The sequence below is a fragment of the Coffea arabica genome, chromosome 4c, assembly GCF_036785885.1.
Source record: "Coffea arabica cultivar ET-39 chromosome 4c, Coffea Arabica ET-39 HiFi, whole genome shotgun sequence".
Lineage (NCBI taxonomy): Eukaryota > Viridiplantae > Streptophyta > Magnoliopsida > Gentianales > Rubiaceae > Coffea > Coffea arabica.
In genome coordinates this window covers 10,244,750-10,263,529 of record NC_092316.1, presented here as the reverse complement: position 1 = coordinate 10,263,529, position 18,780 = coordinate 10,244,750, and the positions used below count along the sequence as shown (strand labels likewise).

At 37.6% G+C, this 18,780-nt stretch overlaps 2 protein-coding genes and 1 non-coding gene across 3 annotated transcripts; 2 read left to right on the top strand and 1 right to left on the bottom strand.

Annotated features, from left to right (window-relative positions):
* The first annotated feature begins 1,630 nt into the window (after positions 1–1,630).
* LOC140005262 (norfluorocurarine oxidase-like) lies at positions 1,631–6,141 on the top strand. The gene is made up of 2 exons (XM_072045983.1): positions 1,631–2,574; positions 5,349–6,141. Exons 1-2 carry the CDS (start codon positions 1,660–1,662, stop codon positions 5,958–5,960), a joined length of 1,527 nt encoding a protein of 508 aa, XP_071902084.1. The 5' UTR covers positions 1,631–1,659; the 3' UTR covers positions 5,961–6,141.
* A 7,814-nt stretch (positions 6,142–13,955) lies between these two features.
* Positions 13,956–14,754, bottom strand: LOC140004668 (uncharacterized). The gene is made up of 3 exons (XM_072044799.1): positions 14,259–14,754; positions 14,062–14,144; positions 13,956–13,970 (listed from the first exon to the last, which is right to left on the bottom strand). Exons 1-3 carry the CDS (start codon positions 14,752–14,754, stop codon positions 13,956–13,958), a joined length of 594 nt encoding a protein of 197 aa, XP_071900900.1.
* Positions 14,755–15,430: 676 nt separating this feature from the next.
* Positions 15,431–15,537, top strand: LOC140005421 (small nucleolar RNA R71). Its single transcript, XR_011813258.1, has one exon. It is a non-coding gene; the product is annotated as a small nucleolar RNA R71 (small nucleolar RNA).
* Positions 15,538–18,780: the final 3,243 nt, after the last annotated feature.

Below are 18,780 nucleotides of genomic sequence, written 5' to 3'. Positions count from 1 at the left end.
AACCATGAAAATAGGTATGGATTAGTTATGAGTATAGTTGATTCACTACGAAAGTAGGTTTCACATGTTTAAGGAAATTACACCATAACTAGCCTAGATGTAGTACTAAATGATCCAAAAATAGCACTTGCATGAGTAGTTAGGGATACCACAACCTAGGGAGGTTTCAGTTATTATCCCACAAAACAAAGTCAAAGCAAAATCTTTTGATTATCCAACGAGTTAGACAAATCATTAGTTTTAAAAGGGCTAACAATTGCCAAATTTACTATAGATAAAACTCATAACCAAGGTTTTCAAAATCGGGATCCCATCTAGGATCGTTTTTTGGTTTGCAAGATCGGATCGTAAGATCGGATCATAGAATCGGTAGATCCTACAAAAAATGTAATAAATTGTCATATTTATAATTTTTAAGTTTGCAATTCATAAATATAGTAACAAATAATGTAATTCATGTGCAGTCAATATAATTATATTGTTAATTAAGGTTAACTCATTTCTAAAGGCTCTAAACCATATTAATATATTATAATAAAGACACAAAACACTAGCTCCATGTGATAACCTATAACAAAGATCATTTATTCACTTTAGTAAATTATATGAGTCAAATTTAAAGATTCATCAAATTTTCTAGGTTTGAAATTGGGCTTAATTATTTATATGGATTTAAAGTACTCTGAATATAGTTTACAATGCAATAAACGACATTTAATTTCGAGTTTTCTACACAAAGATATAGTCAAAATACTAAAATTGTTATTTAATTTATTGAAAATAGTAGGATCGTATCAGGATCGTTAGTCTTAATTTGGATCGTAGGATCCTACGATGCGGATCATGATCCTAACAACTATGCTCATAACCTTCAATCACGTGATTAGATCTTTAATGATCCCATCACACTCACCTACAGAAGCCAGTATGAGCATAAACTAATTACATCTTAATCAGCTCCTGGTAAAACATTTCATGAGGTAACATTTTATATTCGAATATTTTCAGAGTTGAAGAATATCGTGCCATGGTAGAAAAAGTTAATTAATAAAGCTTCCAAATATTAGTTCCTCAAAATTCCGAAAGAAAATTCAAACTCAGAAGTCACAAGTCACAAGCATATGATGCATTTGTACTATTAAACATTAGTTCAAACTTAAGATTACGAAAATTGCATGTCAAATTTTCTTCAAAGACCCAAAATGATGGCCATAATTGATTGTGGTAACCTAGACGGAGTTACCTGTTTTTGGACCTAACCGTTGAAATTTTGTAACATAAGTAATTTGACAAGACGTACGTGGCAACAAGGAGAATCAACTGCCAGCTGTGGGCTATGGACGAAAGATGTTTGACGTTTGAAAAGATATGCTATGCTAAACGTCTTTTCCTCTTTCTTGGGGTAAAAAATTTTGCAAAATGTGAATGGTTATTCTCTCATGAGTCATAATGGAGTTTTCTCCATGATTCGAATACCATAGCTCCAAAAGATAAATCAGAGACCAATCAATTTGTCCTACTATATAGTTTTGTCCTATGTAACGTGTGGGCTTAAATCATCCCTTGTATTTAATAATTAAATATTCATCGGTGGTCCCGATGTTATCATTATATAAGAAGAGTAGCCCATTAATAGGCAAACACAAGATCATATGACTCATGGCGTTCTCTTTTGATCTTGTATGTTTCTCAGTTTCCTCAGTTGTATTCCTTCTAGCCCTTTTGAAATGGTTCGATGCTGCTTCTAAACCCCAAAAAAGGCTACCACCATCTCCACCAAAGCTCCCAATTATTGGAAATATTCACCAGCTTGGCTTGTTTCCACACAGATCCCTCCAATCATTGTCAAGAAAATATGGCCCACTCATGCTACTTCATTTTGGAAGCAAGCCAGTGCTGGTTGCCTCTTCCTCTGATGCAGCTAGCCAGCTCATGAAAACCCATGATCTGGTTTTTTCAAACAGGCCTAAATCGAGCGTTATAAATAGACTATTCTACGGAAGTAGGGACGTAGCATTTACACCGTACGGTGAGTATTGGAGACAAGCCAAAAGCATTTGTGTGCTGCATCTTTTGAGTAACAAAAGGGTTCAGTCATATCAGCATGTTAGAGAAGAAGAGACTTCACTCATGATCGAAAAGATCGGCCAGATGTGTTCTTCTTCACCTGTAAACTTAACTGAAATATTTGTAACTCTCACGAATGATATAATTTGTAGGGTTGCCCTGGGGAGGAAGTATAGTGAGGAAGAAAAAGGGAGGAAAATTATGGAAAATTTGAGGGTTTTTGTTGAGTTAATGGGTGTTTTTGATGTAGGAGACTACATTCCTTGGCTTGCATGGGTTAATCGTTTCAATGGTTTGGACTTGAAAGTGGAGAAATTTGTTAAACTGACTGATGAATTTCTTGACGGTGTAATAGAAGAGCACATAAATAAGAGGAAAGGTGAGGCTGAAAATGACCATTCCGTCGAGGCAAGATGCCTAGACTTTGTGGACATTCTGATCGAGGTTAATAAGGAAAGCACTATCGGCTTCGCTCTTGGCCCCGATGATATGAAAGCCATCATCCTGGTAAATTAGATCTCTCTCCATCTCTTTAATTGCATCGCACAATGAGAAGTTATAATTAGTTTCAATTCTGAAAAGAATTATGTTTATTGGTAATAAATCATCTAGTACTAGCTTTGAAGGTAGTGACTTGCACTAGGCTGGAAGGTTTAGATTTTGTTTGGTAGTATCATACAAATGTTTTTTAGTTTAGATGACTTGGACGTGACAACTTATTAAATGGCATCCTTTACTACGATGTGCAAGATCAAAATCTATTTGGTTTGTAAGGTTTACTAAACTCAATATTATTAAACTCGGATGGTTGAATGAACCAAATGAGCTTTTGGTTCATGCCTTCATGGTTCAACCACTAGTTCAATTTTTTTTTTTTCTGACACAAGAGGTATCCGGTTTTCGATCCAACTAATCCCCATGCAACCTGAGAAGGGAGGCCCTACTCCCTCGAACACGGTAGTCCCAGGCAAGACTCGAAACCTGATAAGCAACCCAGGGAGGGCACTAGTTCAATTAAAAGTCCATTTTTTATATTTAGTCTATAATTAGAAAATTTGAATAATACAAAATATATAAAGCGAAAAAATTTCTAGTGGCTAGCCTGTTCAACTGTTGGAGTTTTATCAGTTTTGTCCAATTTGATTGGTTTGTGTCTGAGTATTACTCATTGTTTATTTTTACTTACTTCAACCTAAAATCTGGTGACAGACCCGACTCTTGGTTCAATCAGTCAACCTAACTAGTTCAGTCTAGTCATATTTTGAAAACATCAATTTCATTCCGTACCTTAACCATATGTTTGGTATGCAGGAATAGCCTAAAAAAAACTTTATAACTTGGTCATTCTATTCTAAGTTTGGTATAGATCATTTAAACGGAATACTCTTTCCATTTAGTCAACCTAAATTGCTATAGATCATTTTGAATGATAAATATTTATTATTCTAAGTTGATTCTTCGTTCAATCAGTCAACCAAACGAGTTCAGTCTAATCATATTTCGAAAACATCGATTTCATTCTGTACCCTAAAACTATTGTTTGGCATGTAGGAATAGTCTCGAAAGAAAAGGCTTTTATAACTTATCTATTTCATTGGTTTGACATAGATCATTTAAATGGAAAGTCCATTCTTCTTGAAATGTTTATTCCAACTTTTTCCTGGAATTCTATTTCTAAGAAAAACGTTAAGAAAAGTTCTTTCCAACTTCATCTTAAAAAACCCAATATAGCAGAATGTCAAGTTTATCCTTATAAATCTATCTTAAGACATTTGTGAGCCTAATTAATAATTGAATGTATAAAATTTTTCTTATACTCAAAATAAAATTTTCTTTTTTACAAGTAAACAAATGTTTTGAGATACTTTATTCTTTGACTTTTGAATAGTTGTTTGGAATATTTTTGAATTACATATAAAAAATGATAACATAATAAAAATTAAAATTATATGATATTCCTTTGGTTCATATAATTTATGTTTTACAAAATAAAAATTCCATGTAAACAAAAAATTAAAATAGGAGAACAAATAAAATAAAAGTCATAAGCATATATAGGATAATTAAGTCAAATATGTATGGGGGGAGGGTTGGGTTGGGTGGCAAGAGGTCTCGGGTTCGAGTCCTCCCGCTTACAAAAAATAAAAATAAAAAAAAAGTCAAATATGTATTAGTTGTATTCTATTCTGACATCTAAATATTGATCATAGTCAATATTCAAAAATGAATCAAAATTCCATTATTACTTATTTGTCATACACTAGAATGACACTAATATTTAATTCTGCCATTTTGGGCAAATGACCATTTTATTTTGGACATTGCTGTGGACCAAACGAGAGGTAAGGATATTAAATAAACATACAAAAAAGGGTTGATTCACTATAAAAATTCTAAAATTACCACATACCTCTGAATTATATACACTCCTTAATCTATTTAATTTACATCAAAATTACCATATGAATGTATGTAATCACACTCATTTTTTGTCCCTTATATTTGACTACCTTCTCTTGTAAAAAATTTTCAAAAAAAAAAAAAATCTAACACCACTGTATTTGCTTGGGTTAACCGAACTTCATGCACTTAAACTTCAAACCATTTAATGTTTCCAAAACGATAAGGTTCAAGGATTTGTTATCTGTCCAGTGATGCAAAAACTTGACATACATTAAACTTCTGATGATATAAATGTATAACATGTATTATAAATTTGCATGTACTGAACCTTATTAATCTTTGGATAACATTTTTATAGAATATCATTATATAATTTTTTTACCCTAACATGTTTAGATTATATCATATATCATAAATTCATATTTGAAATTCAAATCATATACATATAGAATATATATTCAAAACTGCTAGTGTAAAAAAGAATCACTATACAGTTAGTGTAAAAAAGTTAATTCTTAAACTTTTGATATGTTTAACTCTACTACATAAATCTTCAGCGTTTGCACTTCACGATTGAGTTTCTAAGATTGGATTGCATACCAGAACTGTGGATTTTGGGGGAAAATAGAGGAATAATAATCAACATTTTAAAGGGAAAAGCAACACAGTGTTTCGTCTAGAATGTGGTAATGAAACGCTTATTGCGATAGTATGAATATTATTAATTTGTCTTCATTTTTCTTTTTCTTTGGGAAGGTATGACACAAATTTATTGCTTGGATGCAAACGTGCCAATTTTTTGAAATTGGAAATTTAGATTAAAAAAAATGCATCTATGCATGTTCTAAAGCAACACTTTCTTTCATTCCATCATGCAGGACGTTTTTGCCGGTGGAACAGATACAACACAAACAGTTATGGAATGGGCAATGTCTGAACTTCTAAAGAAACCTATAACCTTGCAGAAATTGCAGGCTGAGGTAAGAGAAGTGACCCAGGGAAAACCAGAAATAACTCGAGATGATTTGGAGAAGATGAGATACTTAAAAGCAGTGATTAAAGAAACTCTACGATTTCATGTTCCTGTTCCATTACTGGTTCCTCGAGAATCAACTCGAGACATCAAAATAATGGGGTGTGATATAGCAGCAGGCACACTTGTGTTGGTGAATGCTAGTGCAATTGCAAGAGACCCCATGTTGTGGGAGAACCCTGAGGAATTTCAACCTGAGAGGTTTCTGAATTCCAATATAGATTTTCGAGGTTTTAACTTTGAGTTAATTCCTTTTGGTTCCGGACGAAGGGTTTGCCCGGGTATCAACTTTGCCATATCCGTAAATGAACTTGCATTGGCAAAATTGGTCAACAAATTTAATTTTGCATTGCCTGATGGAATGAAGCCAGAGGATTTGGACATGACTGAAGCATCTGGTATCACAGTTCACAGAAAACATCCTCTACATGCTATTGCCACTCCGTATCTTTGTTAATGGCTTTGTATTCATATGCTTTCTTTTTTATTTTTGTGGTGTTATTTCTAGTGGAGTGAGAGACCACATTTTCCGTTGTGATGAAAGTTCTCATATTTCCACCGTTTTATGTTTACTTGATGTCATGTACAAGTATAGTTAGATTTGGAAGGAACTATATATATATGTGTGTGTGTATAAATTTTCCTGTTGAGATGTCTTGAATCAGATTTTCGACCCTCGTTGAGCTGTTTTGGTGGTTCGGGGGCAACGCCCCCGAAGCTTACGGTATATATTAGTTACTGTGTCTGTTTTATTTTGAGTCTTGTTTTGGGCCTATTTTTGGATCCAGCCTGTTTGGTTGTATATATATACACCTTATTTTAGTCTGTAAACTATTCCGATTACAACCCTAATAAAATCTGATTTTCCCCAAGTTGTTCTTGCCTATTCTTGTTTTGTTCTTCTGTTCCGCTGCATCTGTTATAGCATCTCCAATGTCCAATTTTATTAACCATTTGAGTGATTTAAATAACTTATCAAGTAGGTCAACACATAGGAAGCTTAGAACCACCCATGTACAGGTTGCGTAAATGCCTTCGGTTCGCCACTGTTCTGCTCTTGTACTCCATATAAATGCCTGCTTACCTGCTTAATGACTAGGGATTTGGCCAAAATATTGTATTTCTATATTTTGTACTCCATTGTTCTGCTCTTGTACAATTGAAATCATTTGCATGAGAGAGGCTATGAGACAAATCATTTGCAAAATAGTATAGAAAAGCTATGAGCGAAAAGATTAATGATAACAATAATAATTAAGTTGCCCCACTTTGGATCCAGTACTGCCGAGTTTTGGTATGGGTTATAAATGAATAACAGAAAAAATTAACGTTTTCATGGCTCATGTTCCTACTCGATTATTGGTTCCTGTCAGACTTGGCTCGAAGCATCAACGAAAAGGGCCATGACCTGTCGCAGCCGTACCATGTAATTAATATTTGAGAATTATTGGGTAGTTGGCAAAATCCATTATCAACATATAAGACTAACAGTCGAAGGAGGGTTATTGTTCACAAGCTTTTTCGTCGTCCACACGTGCTCAACGCATAAGACTAACAGCCGAAGTTTCGTCGTCCTCACGTGCTCGCCATCCTATTTCGTCTCGGCGTTTCTCATCTTATCTTCTCATCTCACAATGGAAAATTTCGTTATCTTCCCTTTCACCTCTTTTCATCTCGTCTCATCAATGCCGGCACATGCTTTTCCATTTTTTCTCCTTCGTCTGCTCTGGTTATGAATGGGTGACAGGTGTCGAGCCTGTGCAATAATAAATACCTACTCGAGAAAAATGAATTTTCTGTGTATAGTAGTGAGTAGGGTCGAATCCACAGGGACTGGAAAAAATTCGATTCTTTTCAAGTTCGGGACACGGGGGATTTTTATCAGATAAAACTAAAAATAAATAATTAAACAATTTAACTAAAAATAATTAAACAATTTAACCAAAGATAAATAATTAATTAATACAATTGTAAATAGCAATTAAATAAATGAGAAATAAATTCTAGCCAAGGATACAACTACGCAGACACAGTCCATTCATCCGATCATTGATGCAAAGAAGGTTCACTTAATTTAATTAATAGGCTAGTTATAGTCGCCGATAAACTCTAACGACCAGTTTTTCCTTAATTTATTGATAACCAAAGTACGACCATTGATTATCCCTAACCAGGAAATACTCCTAGGTACGACCGTAGGAATTAATTTCCTAATTGCATTAAAAACTAGAAAAGCCTAACCCAAATTAATAACACGCTACGAGGGTTATTTAAATCAGATTGCATGTTCTCCTAGTATGTGAAAATACTAGTTGTCACTAATATTAACCAACTAAACAATTACGGATTTAATTGATTAATTTGACAAGAGATTAATAAGTCAAATTGCACATCGGGCCCTTGTTATCCAATTAACAAAATAATCCCATAGAAATTAAAATAGAAAACATGCAAATATTAACAAATTAAGGAACACGTAAAATTAATTAGATCTCACAGATATTTGGGACTGCGTCTTCGCGTTGATCCTTGACTAGAGGAGAAGATTAGCCACGCCTCATAAGAAAATTCCCACGCAATTTAATTGAACTCAAAGACATTTATCTCTTACTAATAATTAAAAATAAGAATTGTATTCTCTGTAGTCTAATACAATAAAAATTAGTCTCATGGAAGAGACGGAAGAAAACAAGACACACGAGAAATCTTCACCCCAAAACTAAAAACTTCTCTTCCCAAACGGAAGAGAAGAAGAAAAACTGATTCTGTAAAAAATGTCCGGCCCTCTCTCATTCTCCTCTGCACTAGTTTTATATGAGAACTAGTTACGTAGGAAGCAAATAGAAAAGCTACTTTCATCATCAAAATTCACCTATGGCTAATGAGTACATCTCCCAAAAGAAGAACACATTTTCTAAATCAATGTTACGTGGTCCCTGCAGAATTCTCTCCTTTTGACTTCTTATTGCTAGTGGACTTGTCAGGACTTAATAATAGGAAGGCAACTCTTCATCAGCAATTCCGTTGGTTTGCACAATTTGGGCTGATTGTGGAAAGCTTTTAGAAGCTTTCACGTGTAGAGAGATCTTCTCAAGAAGGTTCCCTTTTAGCACTTTTCTGCTCCACTTTCTGAAATTATATCCAAATACCAAATATAAATATATATTGACAATTAAAGCAATATTTGGCAAGGATAAAGAGGAGAATTAACAATAAAATTACTAACAATTAACATCCTATCAATTCCCCCCACACTTCAATCATGCTTGTCCTCAAGCATGGGAACAACTAAATTCAACAATGGCTAACTCTCATTTCATTTACTACCAAGCTATGCTTATCCCAAAATCAAGTTTTAGTGGCTAAGTGTCAAGACATATTTCTCCCGATTAGCTCCTGAAATCATAGACTCGTCCAATTCATGGCTAACTCGTCTAAGAAATTAAAATATTAAACTAGCAAAAGTTAGCAATTGGGTCAACTGAAAATCAAAATCTCAACATTGAAGAACAAGGATCGGCAGGCCAATATGATCATAAGTTTACACATTATTATATTCTCTCTCTTTTTTTTTTTTTTAACAATTAAAAAAATTTTTTTTTTTTTTTACATAAATGCTCAGTCCCAAGCTATTCAAGTCTTTTGACGTGAACTCTGACATTTTTAGATGAAAGAGCCCAGTTACTCAACTTTTCACAGCTTCAGGACTAACTACTCATAGATATCGCCACTTTTTGACGCGAAAGTCGACACTTGTGGTGAAGACTCCCGGTTACTGGGTGACGGCACTAGCGGAGTAGAGTCATTTATTAATCACAATTAAAGTATCAGAATACCATATAATTAAAGATCATGGCCCACGTCATCTCCTAATATGGAGAACTAAGATCAACAATTACCCAATCCACATAACAATTGCTAATAAAATATTTAAATTGCCTAAACAAGTTAACCACAATTTGCACCAAGTCATTAAACTCATGATATTCACCAAGATAACATGCGTTTACTTGCCATCTAAACAAAATTCATAGGATAAATCACAACCAGCAATAAACGAATGAATTGCCATATTTATTCATCAAAACACTAGTAAGAAAGGCAGTAAATTAAAGAAACACCAATCAAAACTAAACCCAAATCCCCCCCCACACTTAAATCACACATTGCCCTCAATGTGATAATGAAACAGTAAAAATAAGAAGAAGGACAACGAAACTCCCCTGAAGCTGGTGCCAGCTATTAGCACCTGTAGTTGGAGGAGGCGGAGCGGAGGTCAAAGGGTCGGGATCGTGGTTTCACCATTCTTTCCAAATTGTACTAAATAAATAAAAATCAAGCAAAGTAAAAAGAAACAGGCAAAATAACACAGAAGTATCCAACTAAGGATGAATAGAAATGTCAGGTAGTCCAAACACGCAAAATTTTCAAAAACGTACTGTAATAAAAATAATAAAAACATACTGCAATAATAAAATAAGAAAATAAAAAAAAATAATAGAAAGAGATTGAGGCAGGCGCGTGCATACGAAGCCAGTGGTGCGATGAAGGTGGTGGCTGTGAGAGAGAAGAGTTTGCGGCAGCTGGATCTGGTGGTGCTTAGCGACTGCGGGTGGTGGGCGACGGGTTGGGGTAGCGCGCGCGAGGGAGCGGCGGGCTCCAGGTGGCGCGCGCGAGGGAGCGGCGGTGGCGTCGGTGGAGCAGGATTTAGGGAGGAGACCTGGGGTGGCGGCGGTGGGCGGCGGTGGGGTGAGGTTCGCAGCCGAAGAAGAAAGAAAAAGAAAGGGACAGCGGAAAGAGAAGAAAGAAAAGAAGAAGAAAGAAAGAAAGAAAAAGAAAAGAGAAAAAGAAAGGAAAAAAAATAGTTTTTGATCTTACAGTTTTTTTTTTTTTTTTTTAGTTCGTCAAACATGGCATGGGCACGCCAAGATTAGAAAACATTCTCTGACCTTGAAGTTGGAACTTGTAAGATTAATGCGTGCCCTCTCCGCGCGGGCACGCCATGATCACCTGTCCTGATCATAGTAGAGAAAATATCAAATTTAAGCAATACCCAGATGAGAAACGACATATTTAACGAATTGAACAACAAAAACCAACAAAATCAAAAATTGGGTTGCCTCCCAAAAGCGCCTTTCTTTAACGTCTTTGGCTAGACGGTGTCCAGAATTTGCTTAAACTAAGCAAATCGGGTCTTCCAGTTGCATCATCTCCACCCGTTCAATTGGAAATCCTTCATAATACGGCTTGAGACGGTGACCATTCACCACAAATTTCTTCTCCGTTTTCAAAATTTGGATCTCTACTGCACCATAATGAAAGACATTAGTCACAACAAAAGGGCCAATCCAACGAGAACGTAATTTACCTGGAAATAGTTTCAATTTGGAGTGGTATAGTAAAACTTTTTGCCCGCAGACGAATATCTTCCTAGAGATCTGTTGGTCATGAAAGATCCGATTCTTCTCTTTATAGATCACTGCATTCTCGTATGCTTCATTTCGGATTTCTTCCAACTCTTGTAATTGCAACTTCCTTTGAATTCCGCCCTCCTCGATATCCATATTGCATTGCTTGACCGCCCAAAACGCTCTATGCTCAAACTCTACCGGGAGATGACATGGCTTTCCAAATACCAATCGGTAAGGGGACATGCCAATAGGTGTCTTGTATGCCGTTCTATATGCCCATAGTGCATCCTCTAGTCTCACACTCCAATCCTTCCTATCGGGTCGGACCATCTTTTCTAGAATTGATTTGATCTCTCGGTTCGATGCTTCCGCCTGACCATTTGTCTGAGGATGGTAGGATGTAGAGACTTTGTGCAAGACACCGTATCTCCTAAAAATTGCAGCGATCGTTTTGTTGCAGAAATGAGTACCCCGATCACTTACAATTGCTCGCGGCATCCCAAAGCGAACAAAAATATTAGACTTAACGAATTCTGCAACCACTTTGGAATCATTAGTACTGGTGGCCTTTGCTTCTACCCACTTCGAAACATAATCTACAGCAAGCAATATATACAAAAAACCAAAGGACGAAGGAAAAGAACCCATAAAATCAATGCCCCAAACGTCAAAAATTTCAACAAAAATCATTGGGGTTTGAGTCATTTGATCCCTACGAGAGATATTACCCACTCTTTGACACTTATCACATGACTTACAAAATGAGTAGGCATCCTTGAATAGAGTTGGCCAATAGAATCCACTCTCTAGCACCTTACGAGCCGTTCTCTTCGGTCCAAAGTGACCTCCACATGCAAAAGAGTGACAATATGCTAGAATAGATTGAAATTCAACTTCACATACACATCTACGGATGATTTGATCGGCACCCCGCTTCCAGAGGTAAGGATCATCCCAAATGTAGAACTTTGCATCGCTCCTCAACTTGTCTCTCTTTGCCTTAGGCCATCCTGTAGGAAATTTGTCAGTGACTATAAAATTAACAATATCTGCATACCAAGGCAAGGATGAATTAATAGAAAATAAATGCTCCTCGGGAAATGCTTCTCTCAATGGGAGGTCCTCTTCGACGACTTGTACTCGACTCAAATGATCTGCTACTAGGTTCTCTGCCCCTTTCTTATCTCGGATCTCCAGGTTGAACTCTTGTAACAACAATATCCACCGTATCAATCGCGGTTTTGCCTCTTTCTTGGTCAACAGATACCGCAAAGCTGCATGATCAAAAAAAATAATAACTTTAGCACCAAGTAAATAAGACCGAAATTTCTCTAAGGCAAAAACAACTGCTAAAAGCTCCTTTTCGGTGGTTGAATAGTTCAATTGAGCTCCGTTCAAGGCTCGAGATGCGTAGTAGATAGCATGAGCTGCCTTTCCTACTCTTTGACCCAATACCGCACCCACTGCATAGTCGCTGGCGTCACACATGATTTCGAATGGGAGGTTCCAGTCAGGGGGTTGGATAATAGGTGAGGTGGTCAATAACTCCTTTAACTTATTGAATGCCCCCTTACATGTTTCATCAAATTCGAAGGATACATCTTTTTGCAAAAGTTGGAACAAGGGTGCTCTAATTTTTGAGAAGTCCTTGATGAACCTTCTATAGAAACCTGCGTGACCCAAGAAAGAACGAACTTCCCGCACACTCGCGGGGTAAGGTAAAGTAGATATAACATCTATTTTTGCCTTATCAACCTCAATACCTGTAGATGATACAACATGACCCAAAACTATCCCGTGTTCAACCATAAAATGACATTTTTCCCAATTAAGCACGAGATTAGTTTCTATACACCTTACTAAGTTCAATTTCAGGTTATCTAGACAGTTTTCAAAACTTTCACCATATACACTGAAATCGTCCATGAAAACCTCAATAATCTTCTCAACATATTCTGAAAAGATACTTACCATGCATCTTTGGAAGGTAGCAGGTGCATTACACAATCCAAATGGCATTCTTCGGTATGCAAATGTTCCAAATGGGCAGGTGAAAGTAGTCTTCTCTTGGTCTTCGGGTGCGATGGCAATTTGAAAATAACCTGAAAATCCATCCAAGAAACAATAGTAAGCTCGACATGCTAATCGCTCCACCATTTGGTCAATGAAAGGGAGGGGGAAATGGTCCTTTTTTGTGACGGCATTTAGCTTTCGGTAATCGATACACTGTCGCCATCCGGTGGACTTTCGAATTGGTACGAGCTCACTCTCTTGGTTTGATTCCACTGTCACCCCTGCCTTCTTTGGGACCACCTGTACTGGACTTACCCATGGGCTGTCTGATATTGCAAATATAATTCCAACGTCCAGCAGCTTTAAAATTTCTTTCTTTACGACCTCCATCATGAGAGGATTTAATCTCCGTTGAGCTTGCCGTACGGGTTTAGCATTTTCTTCGAGTCGAATTCGGTGCATACACACCGCGGGGCTAATTCCCTTGATGTCGGCGATGGTCCATCCTATCGCCTGCTTATGTTCCCTAAGAACTCGAAGTAGTTTCTCTTCTTGAACCTTTGATAAACCCGCGGAGATGATCACTGGAAGTGTCTCCCCTTCACCCAAGTATGCATACTTCAGGTGTTTCGGCAGCGGTTTCAGTTCCAAGATAGGTGCCTGCACCACAGATGGAAGTAACCTTTTGTGAGGTTCAGGTATAAAAATGGGTGCGAGATCATACCTTGTCTTCGTGGTTGGTAACGTTTGCAACGATCCAATCACGCATTTAAACTCTTCACTCAACTCTACTCCAGAGGTCGTTTCGGACTCGAAGTGCCTGGTCAGAACGACCTCTAGCTCATCCCTGCCTTCAATTTCAAAAACCTTCTGTATAGCAGGGTCAATAACATTTACCGAGAAAACAGAGCCAACATTTGAATCGGATGGATATTTCATGGTCTCAAAAATGTTAAAATGAACATTATCACCATCAAATTCCATAGACAAAGTACCCTTATTAACATCAATTTTGGTTCGGGCTGTGCTCAAAAAGGGTCTACCTAACAACAAAGGTGATGGATCACGGGAGTGTTCATCCTCCATGTCGAGCACATAAAAATCAGCTGGAAAAACCAATTCGTTAATTTTTACCAAAACATCTTCAATCAACCCGTCAGGGTATGCATTGGTCCTGTCAGCTAATTGGATTATTATCCCAGTCTCTTTCAAAGGGCCTAAGTTCAATGAAGCATAAATGGACTTTGGCATGACATTAATCGAGACTCCTAGATCTAACATGGCCTTTCCAATCAAAATATTACCTATCCTACAAGGAATAGTAAACATACCTGGATCTCCGCATTTCGGTGGAAACTTTCTTTGTAGAATTGCTGAAACATTCTCCCCAACTATAACTCGTTCATCTCCCTTCAATCGCTTGCGGTTGGCACACAGGTCCCTCAAAAATTTTGCGTATCTGGGTACTTGTTTAATCGCATCCAGCAGGGGTATGTTGATTTCCACCTTGCGAAAGATCTCCAAGATCTCTTTTTCCTTGTCTTGCTTCTTTGGTTTCTCTAACCTGCTAGGAAAGGGAGGTGGATTAGTTTTAGCTGTAGGAATTGGGTTCGAGGGTACCTTTGCATTTTTGTTGTCTCTGCCCTCCTCTTCCAATTCTTTCTCAATCCGTTCCTCGTTCTTGTCTTTAGGAATCACCGGTTCGGGTCCTTGAACTTCCTTGCCACTCCTCAAGGTCATTGCACTTACATTCTTTGGATTTGCCTCAGGTTGAGATGGCAACTTTCCTTGAACTTGGGACTCCAAACGATTGATTGTTATAGCCATTTGATTCATTTGATTTTGCAATGATTGCACCTATCCCAATTGATTTCTCATGCTTTGCAGGTCTGAATCCGTCTTTTGTTGATTAGCAAGTAATTGCTTCATCATCTCTTCCATGGACGGACTTGAATTTGAAGGGGGTGGTGGTGGTGGTGGGCGAGGATGGTACTGCTGTTGGTGTCCTTGCTGTCTATTTGGCACAAAGTTAGACTGCCTATTTCCTCCATAGCTAAGGTTGGGGTGATCCCTCCAACCAGGATTGTAGGTGTTTGAGTATGGATCATACGGCTTTCTTGGCGCGGGCGCGTGGCCAGCCATGTTCACCTATTCTGCAGTTTCTTCTTGAACCAGTGGACACATTTCCGTAGGATGACCTACGGCAGTGCACACCCCACACACTTTGGCTTGCGAGGCACTTCCCACAGCTAATTGTCTGACGAAAGATGTTAATTCGGAGATCTGCTGTTGGATAGAGGACGTTTCTACCTCATTCACCCTACGCGTCGGGATGTCCTCTCTTGAACCAAACTGCTGTGAGTTCTCAGCCATCCCTTCAATCAGCTCCCATGCTCCTCGAGGAGTTTTGTTCACCAACGCCCCTCCACTTGCAGCATCGATTATGCTTCTGTCCCTGAAAAGCAACCCTTCATAGAAATATTGAATGAGCAGTTGCTCACTTATCTGATGCTGAGGGCATTTGGTGCATAGTTTCTTAAACCTCTCCCAGTACTCATAGAGTGACTCGCCTGGGTGTTGTTTGATGCCACATATCTCCTTCCTTAGACTTGCAGCTCGAGATGCCGGAAAGTATTTGTCCAGAAATTTTTTCTTCAATTGATCCCACGTGGTGATACTACCAGGCGGTAGGTAGTAGAGCCAGTCTTTTGCGGAGTCTTTCAAAGAGAAGGGGAAAGCCCTCATCTTTATTTGCTCTTCTGTAATTCCCGGAGGCTTCATACTGTTGCAAACGACGTCGAACTCTTGCAAGTGCTTGTAGGGCTCCTCACCTGGTAGACCATGGAAAGATGGCAAGAGATGAATTAAACCAGATTTTAGTTCAAAGGGAGTGTCATCATTTAAATTTGGAAAAGTAATGCACAATGGCTGCTGATTTAAATCAGGAGCAGCCAACTCCCTTAATGTTCGTGCATTTGCCATAGTGACTTCCTCTTGGTTTGAATCACTCGAATTGTCACCAGACAAATTTGTCGGCTCAACCTCTGGATCAAGTCCCTGAGGTGCAATACCGTATTGCTCTTCTCTGAGCCGCCTGGTCTCTTTCCTGGTTCTACGCGCGGTCTTCTCTATTTCAGGATCGAAAATTAATTCGCCTGTACGAGAAGAACGAGACATAAACTAGAAAAATATCAGAAAATTAGAACAAAAATGAACTTAAAAAGAAACAAATGATTAACGCCAGTCCCCGGCAACGGCGCCAAAAATTGACAGGTGTCGAGCCTGTGCAATAATAAATACCTACTCGAGAAAAATGAAATTTCTGTGTATAGTAGTGAGTAGGGTCGAATCCACAGGGATTGAAAAAAATTCGATTCTTTTCAAGTTCGGGACACGGGGGATTTTTATCAGATAAAACTAAAAATAAATAATTAAACAATTTAACTAAAAATAACACGCTACGAGGGTTATTTAAATCAGATTGCATGTTCTCCTAGTATGTGAAAATACTAGTTGTCACTAATATTAACCAACTAAACAATTACGGATTTAATTGATTAATTTGACAAGAGATTAATAAGTCAAATTGCACATCGGGCCCTTGATATCCAATTAACAAAATAATCCCATAGAAATTAAAATAGAAAACATGCAAATATTAACAAATTAAGGAACACGTAAAATTAATTAGATCTCACAGATATTTGGGACTGCGTCTTCGCGTTGATCCTTGACTAGAGGAGAAGATTAGCCACGCCTCATAAGAAAATTCCCACGCAATTTAATTGAACTCAAAGACATTTATCTCTTACTAATAATTAAAAATAAGAATTGTATTCTCTGTAGTCTAATACAATAAAAATTAGTCTCATGGAAGAGACGGAAGAAAACAAGACACACGAGAAATCTTCACCCCAAAACTAAAAACTTCTCTTCCCAAACGGAAGAGAAGAAGAAAAACTGATTCTGTAAAAAATGTCCGGCCCTCTCTCATTCTCCTCTGCACTAGTTTTATATGAGAACTAGTTACGTAGGAAGCAAATAGAAAAGCTACTTTCATCATCAAAGTCCACCTATGGCTAATGAGTACATCTCCCAAAAGAAGAACACATTTTCTAAATCAATGTTACGTGGTCCCTGCAGAATTCTCTCCTTTTGACTTCTTATTGCTAGTGGACTTGTCAGGACTTAATAATAGGAAGGCAACTCTTCATCAGCAATTCCGTTGGTTTGCACAATTTGGGCTGATTGTGGAAAGCTTTTAGAAGCTTTCACGTGTGGAGAGATCTTCTCAAGAAGGTTCCCTTTTAGCACTTTTCTGCTCCACTTTCTGAAATTATATCCAAATACCAAATATAAATATATATTGACAATTAAAGCAATATTTGGCAAGGATAAAGAGGAGAATTAACAATAAAATTACTAACAATTAACATTCTATCAATGGGTGTGGTGAGAATCTTTCTTAATTGGAATAGGGTGTATTACACAATGGATTTTAACCTTTGGATCTATGGCCTCTATCGTTCACCTCAGATTTCTTCTCTTCTACCCAACAACAATTAGAGGTATGTTTCCTTTTCTCCTACCTATTAGGTTTTCTTCCGTCGGAATTTTCTTCTTTTTTTTTGTTCTTGTTCAATTTTTTTGCTCTTCCTCTTTGTGATTGTGCTATTTTTCTAGGGTTCCTCCCCCAGCTGTTTGCCTTCTTGCGGAGGTTGTTCTTTGACGGAATTTTCTTCTGTGCCTTTTCCCTTCTTCTTTTATTTTCGCTTGCATGCTGGAATAGATGTTTTCGGTCGGAATTTTCTTCCTTTCTTTTGTTCCTATTCAGTTTTTTGGTCTTCCTCTCCCAGCTTTTTGCCTTCTTGCGGAGGTTGTTTTTTTGTCGGACTTTTCTCCTGTGCCTTTGTCCTTTTATGTTTTACGTTATTTTGTTGTTTTTCAGGATAGCCTTGTGCGTTCGTCTTCCAGATCCGCGTGGAAGTACTATCTTTTCCCCCTTCATTTTTTTAAATCTCCTTTTCGTTTGAGCTGTCTTTTACTTCTCTTTTGCACCGGTCTGTTTATGCATTTGCTTTTCTTAACAGTTCAGTCTGTGCCTCTTTTTTTTGCAAGAATGGCTACTGCTGCTGCTTTCGTTGTTAGTGTTGAGCCCGAGCTTGATGCTATTCCATCTGAGCCTTTTGACGGATCTTCAGGTCTTTATGTTTTATACGTTTTTGCCATCTACCGGCTATCAGTCTCGTTTGCTTTTATGTTGACTGCGTTGCCTTTGCCGTCTTTTCCTCAAACTTTTTTGTGATTATTACACAATGTTTTTAGTCTATTATTATGAGGGCGGGTATGCTTGTCCTATATATTTACCTTTATATCTAATATTTTGAGTTACTACTGCTGTTGCTTCAGTCGTTGCTGCTGCACCTAAGCTTGTTCGCATATCAAATGTCTCTGAATCTACACATGGTTGGATGACCTTGGTTCACGTTGTTGAGGCTGATCGTGTAAAGGTTGCTAGCCATGGATCGATTTCGAAGTCGTTCCGTTTATTTCAGCTTGGCGATTCGCAGGTTTGCTCTTGGACTTGTTCCTTTTATTAGTGTTTTGGTTCATGCTTATTTGATGTTGTCGTTCTTTGCTTGCTGTGTTGTCTAATTTAATTTTTCAAATAGGGTATTAAAGTGTCTGCCATTGTGTATGATGACAACATTCCTTGTGTGGATGGGCTTCTTCTTCCATTTAGGAAGTATTATATATCGAATGCTGAGGTCCGTCGGATTCCCGAGCTGTTCCCAGCTTGTCTTTATCCCTTTTACTGGGTGATTAATTCTATTACTTCTGTTAAAGAGGCTA

What these genes read in the sequence shown, in the direction of transcription:
- LOC140004668 (XM_072044799.1), bottom strand. Translation starts at nt 14,754, where the DNA reads ATGGCTATAACAATCAATCGTTTGGAGTCCCAAGTTCAAGGAAAGTTG. An exon ending in ACCGAAATGCGGAGATCCAG is followed by an intron (nt 14,145 to 14,258) that starts GTATGTTTACTA and finishes CATTGAACTTAG; the next exon opens with GCCCTTTGAAAGAGACTGGG.
- LOC140005262 (XM_072045983.1), top strand. Translation starts at nt 1,660, where the DNA reads ATGGCGTTCTCTTTTGATCTTGTATGTTTCTCAGTTTCCTCAGTTGTA. An exon ending in ATATGAAAGCCATCATCCTG is followed by an intron (nt 2,575 to 5,348) that starts GTAAATTAGATC and finishes TCCATCATGCAG; the next exon opens with GACGTTTTTGCCGGTGGAAC.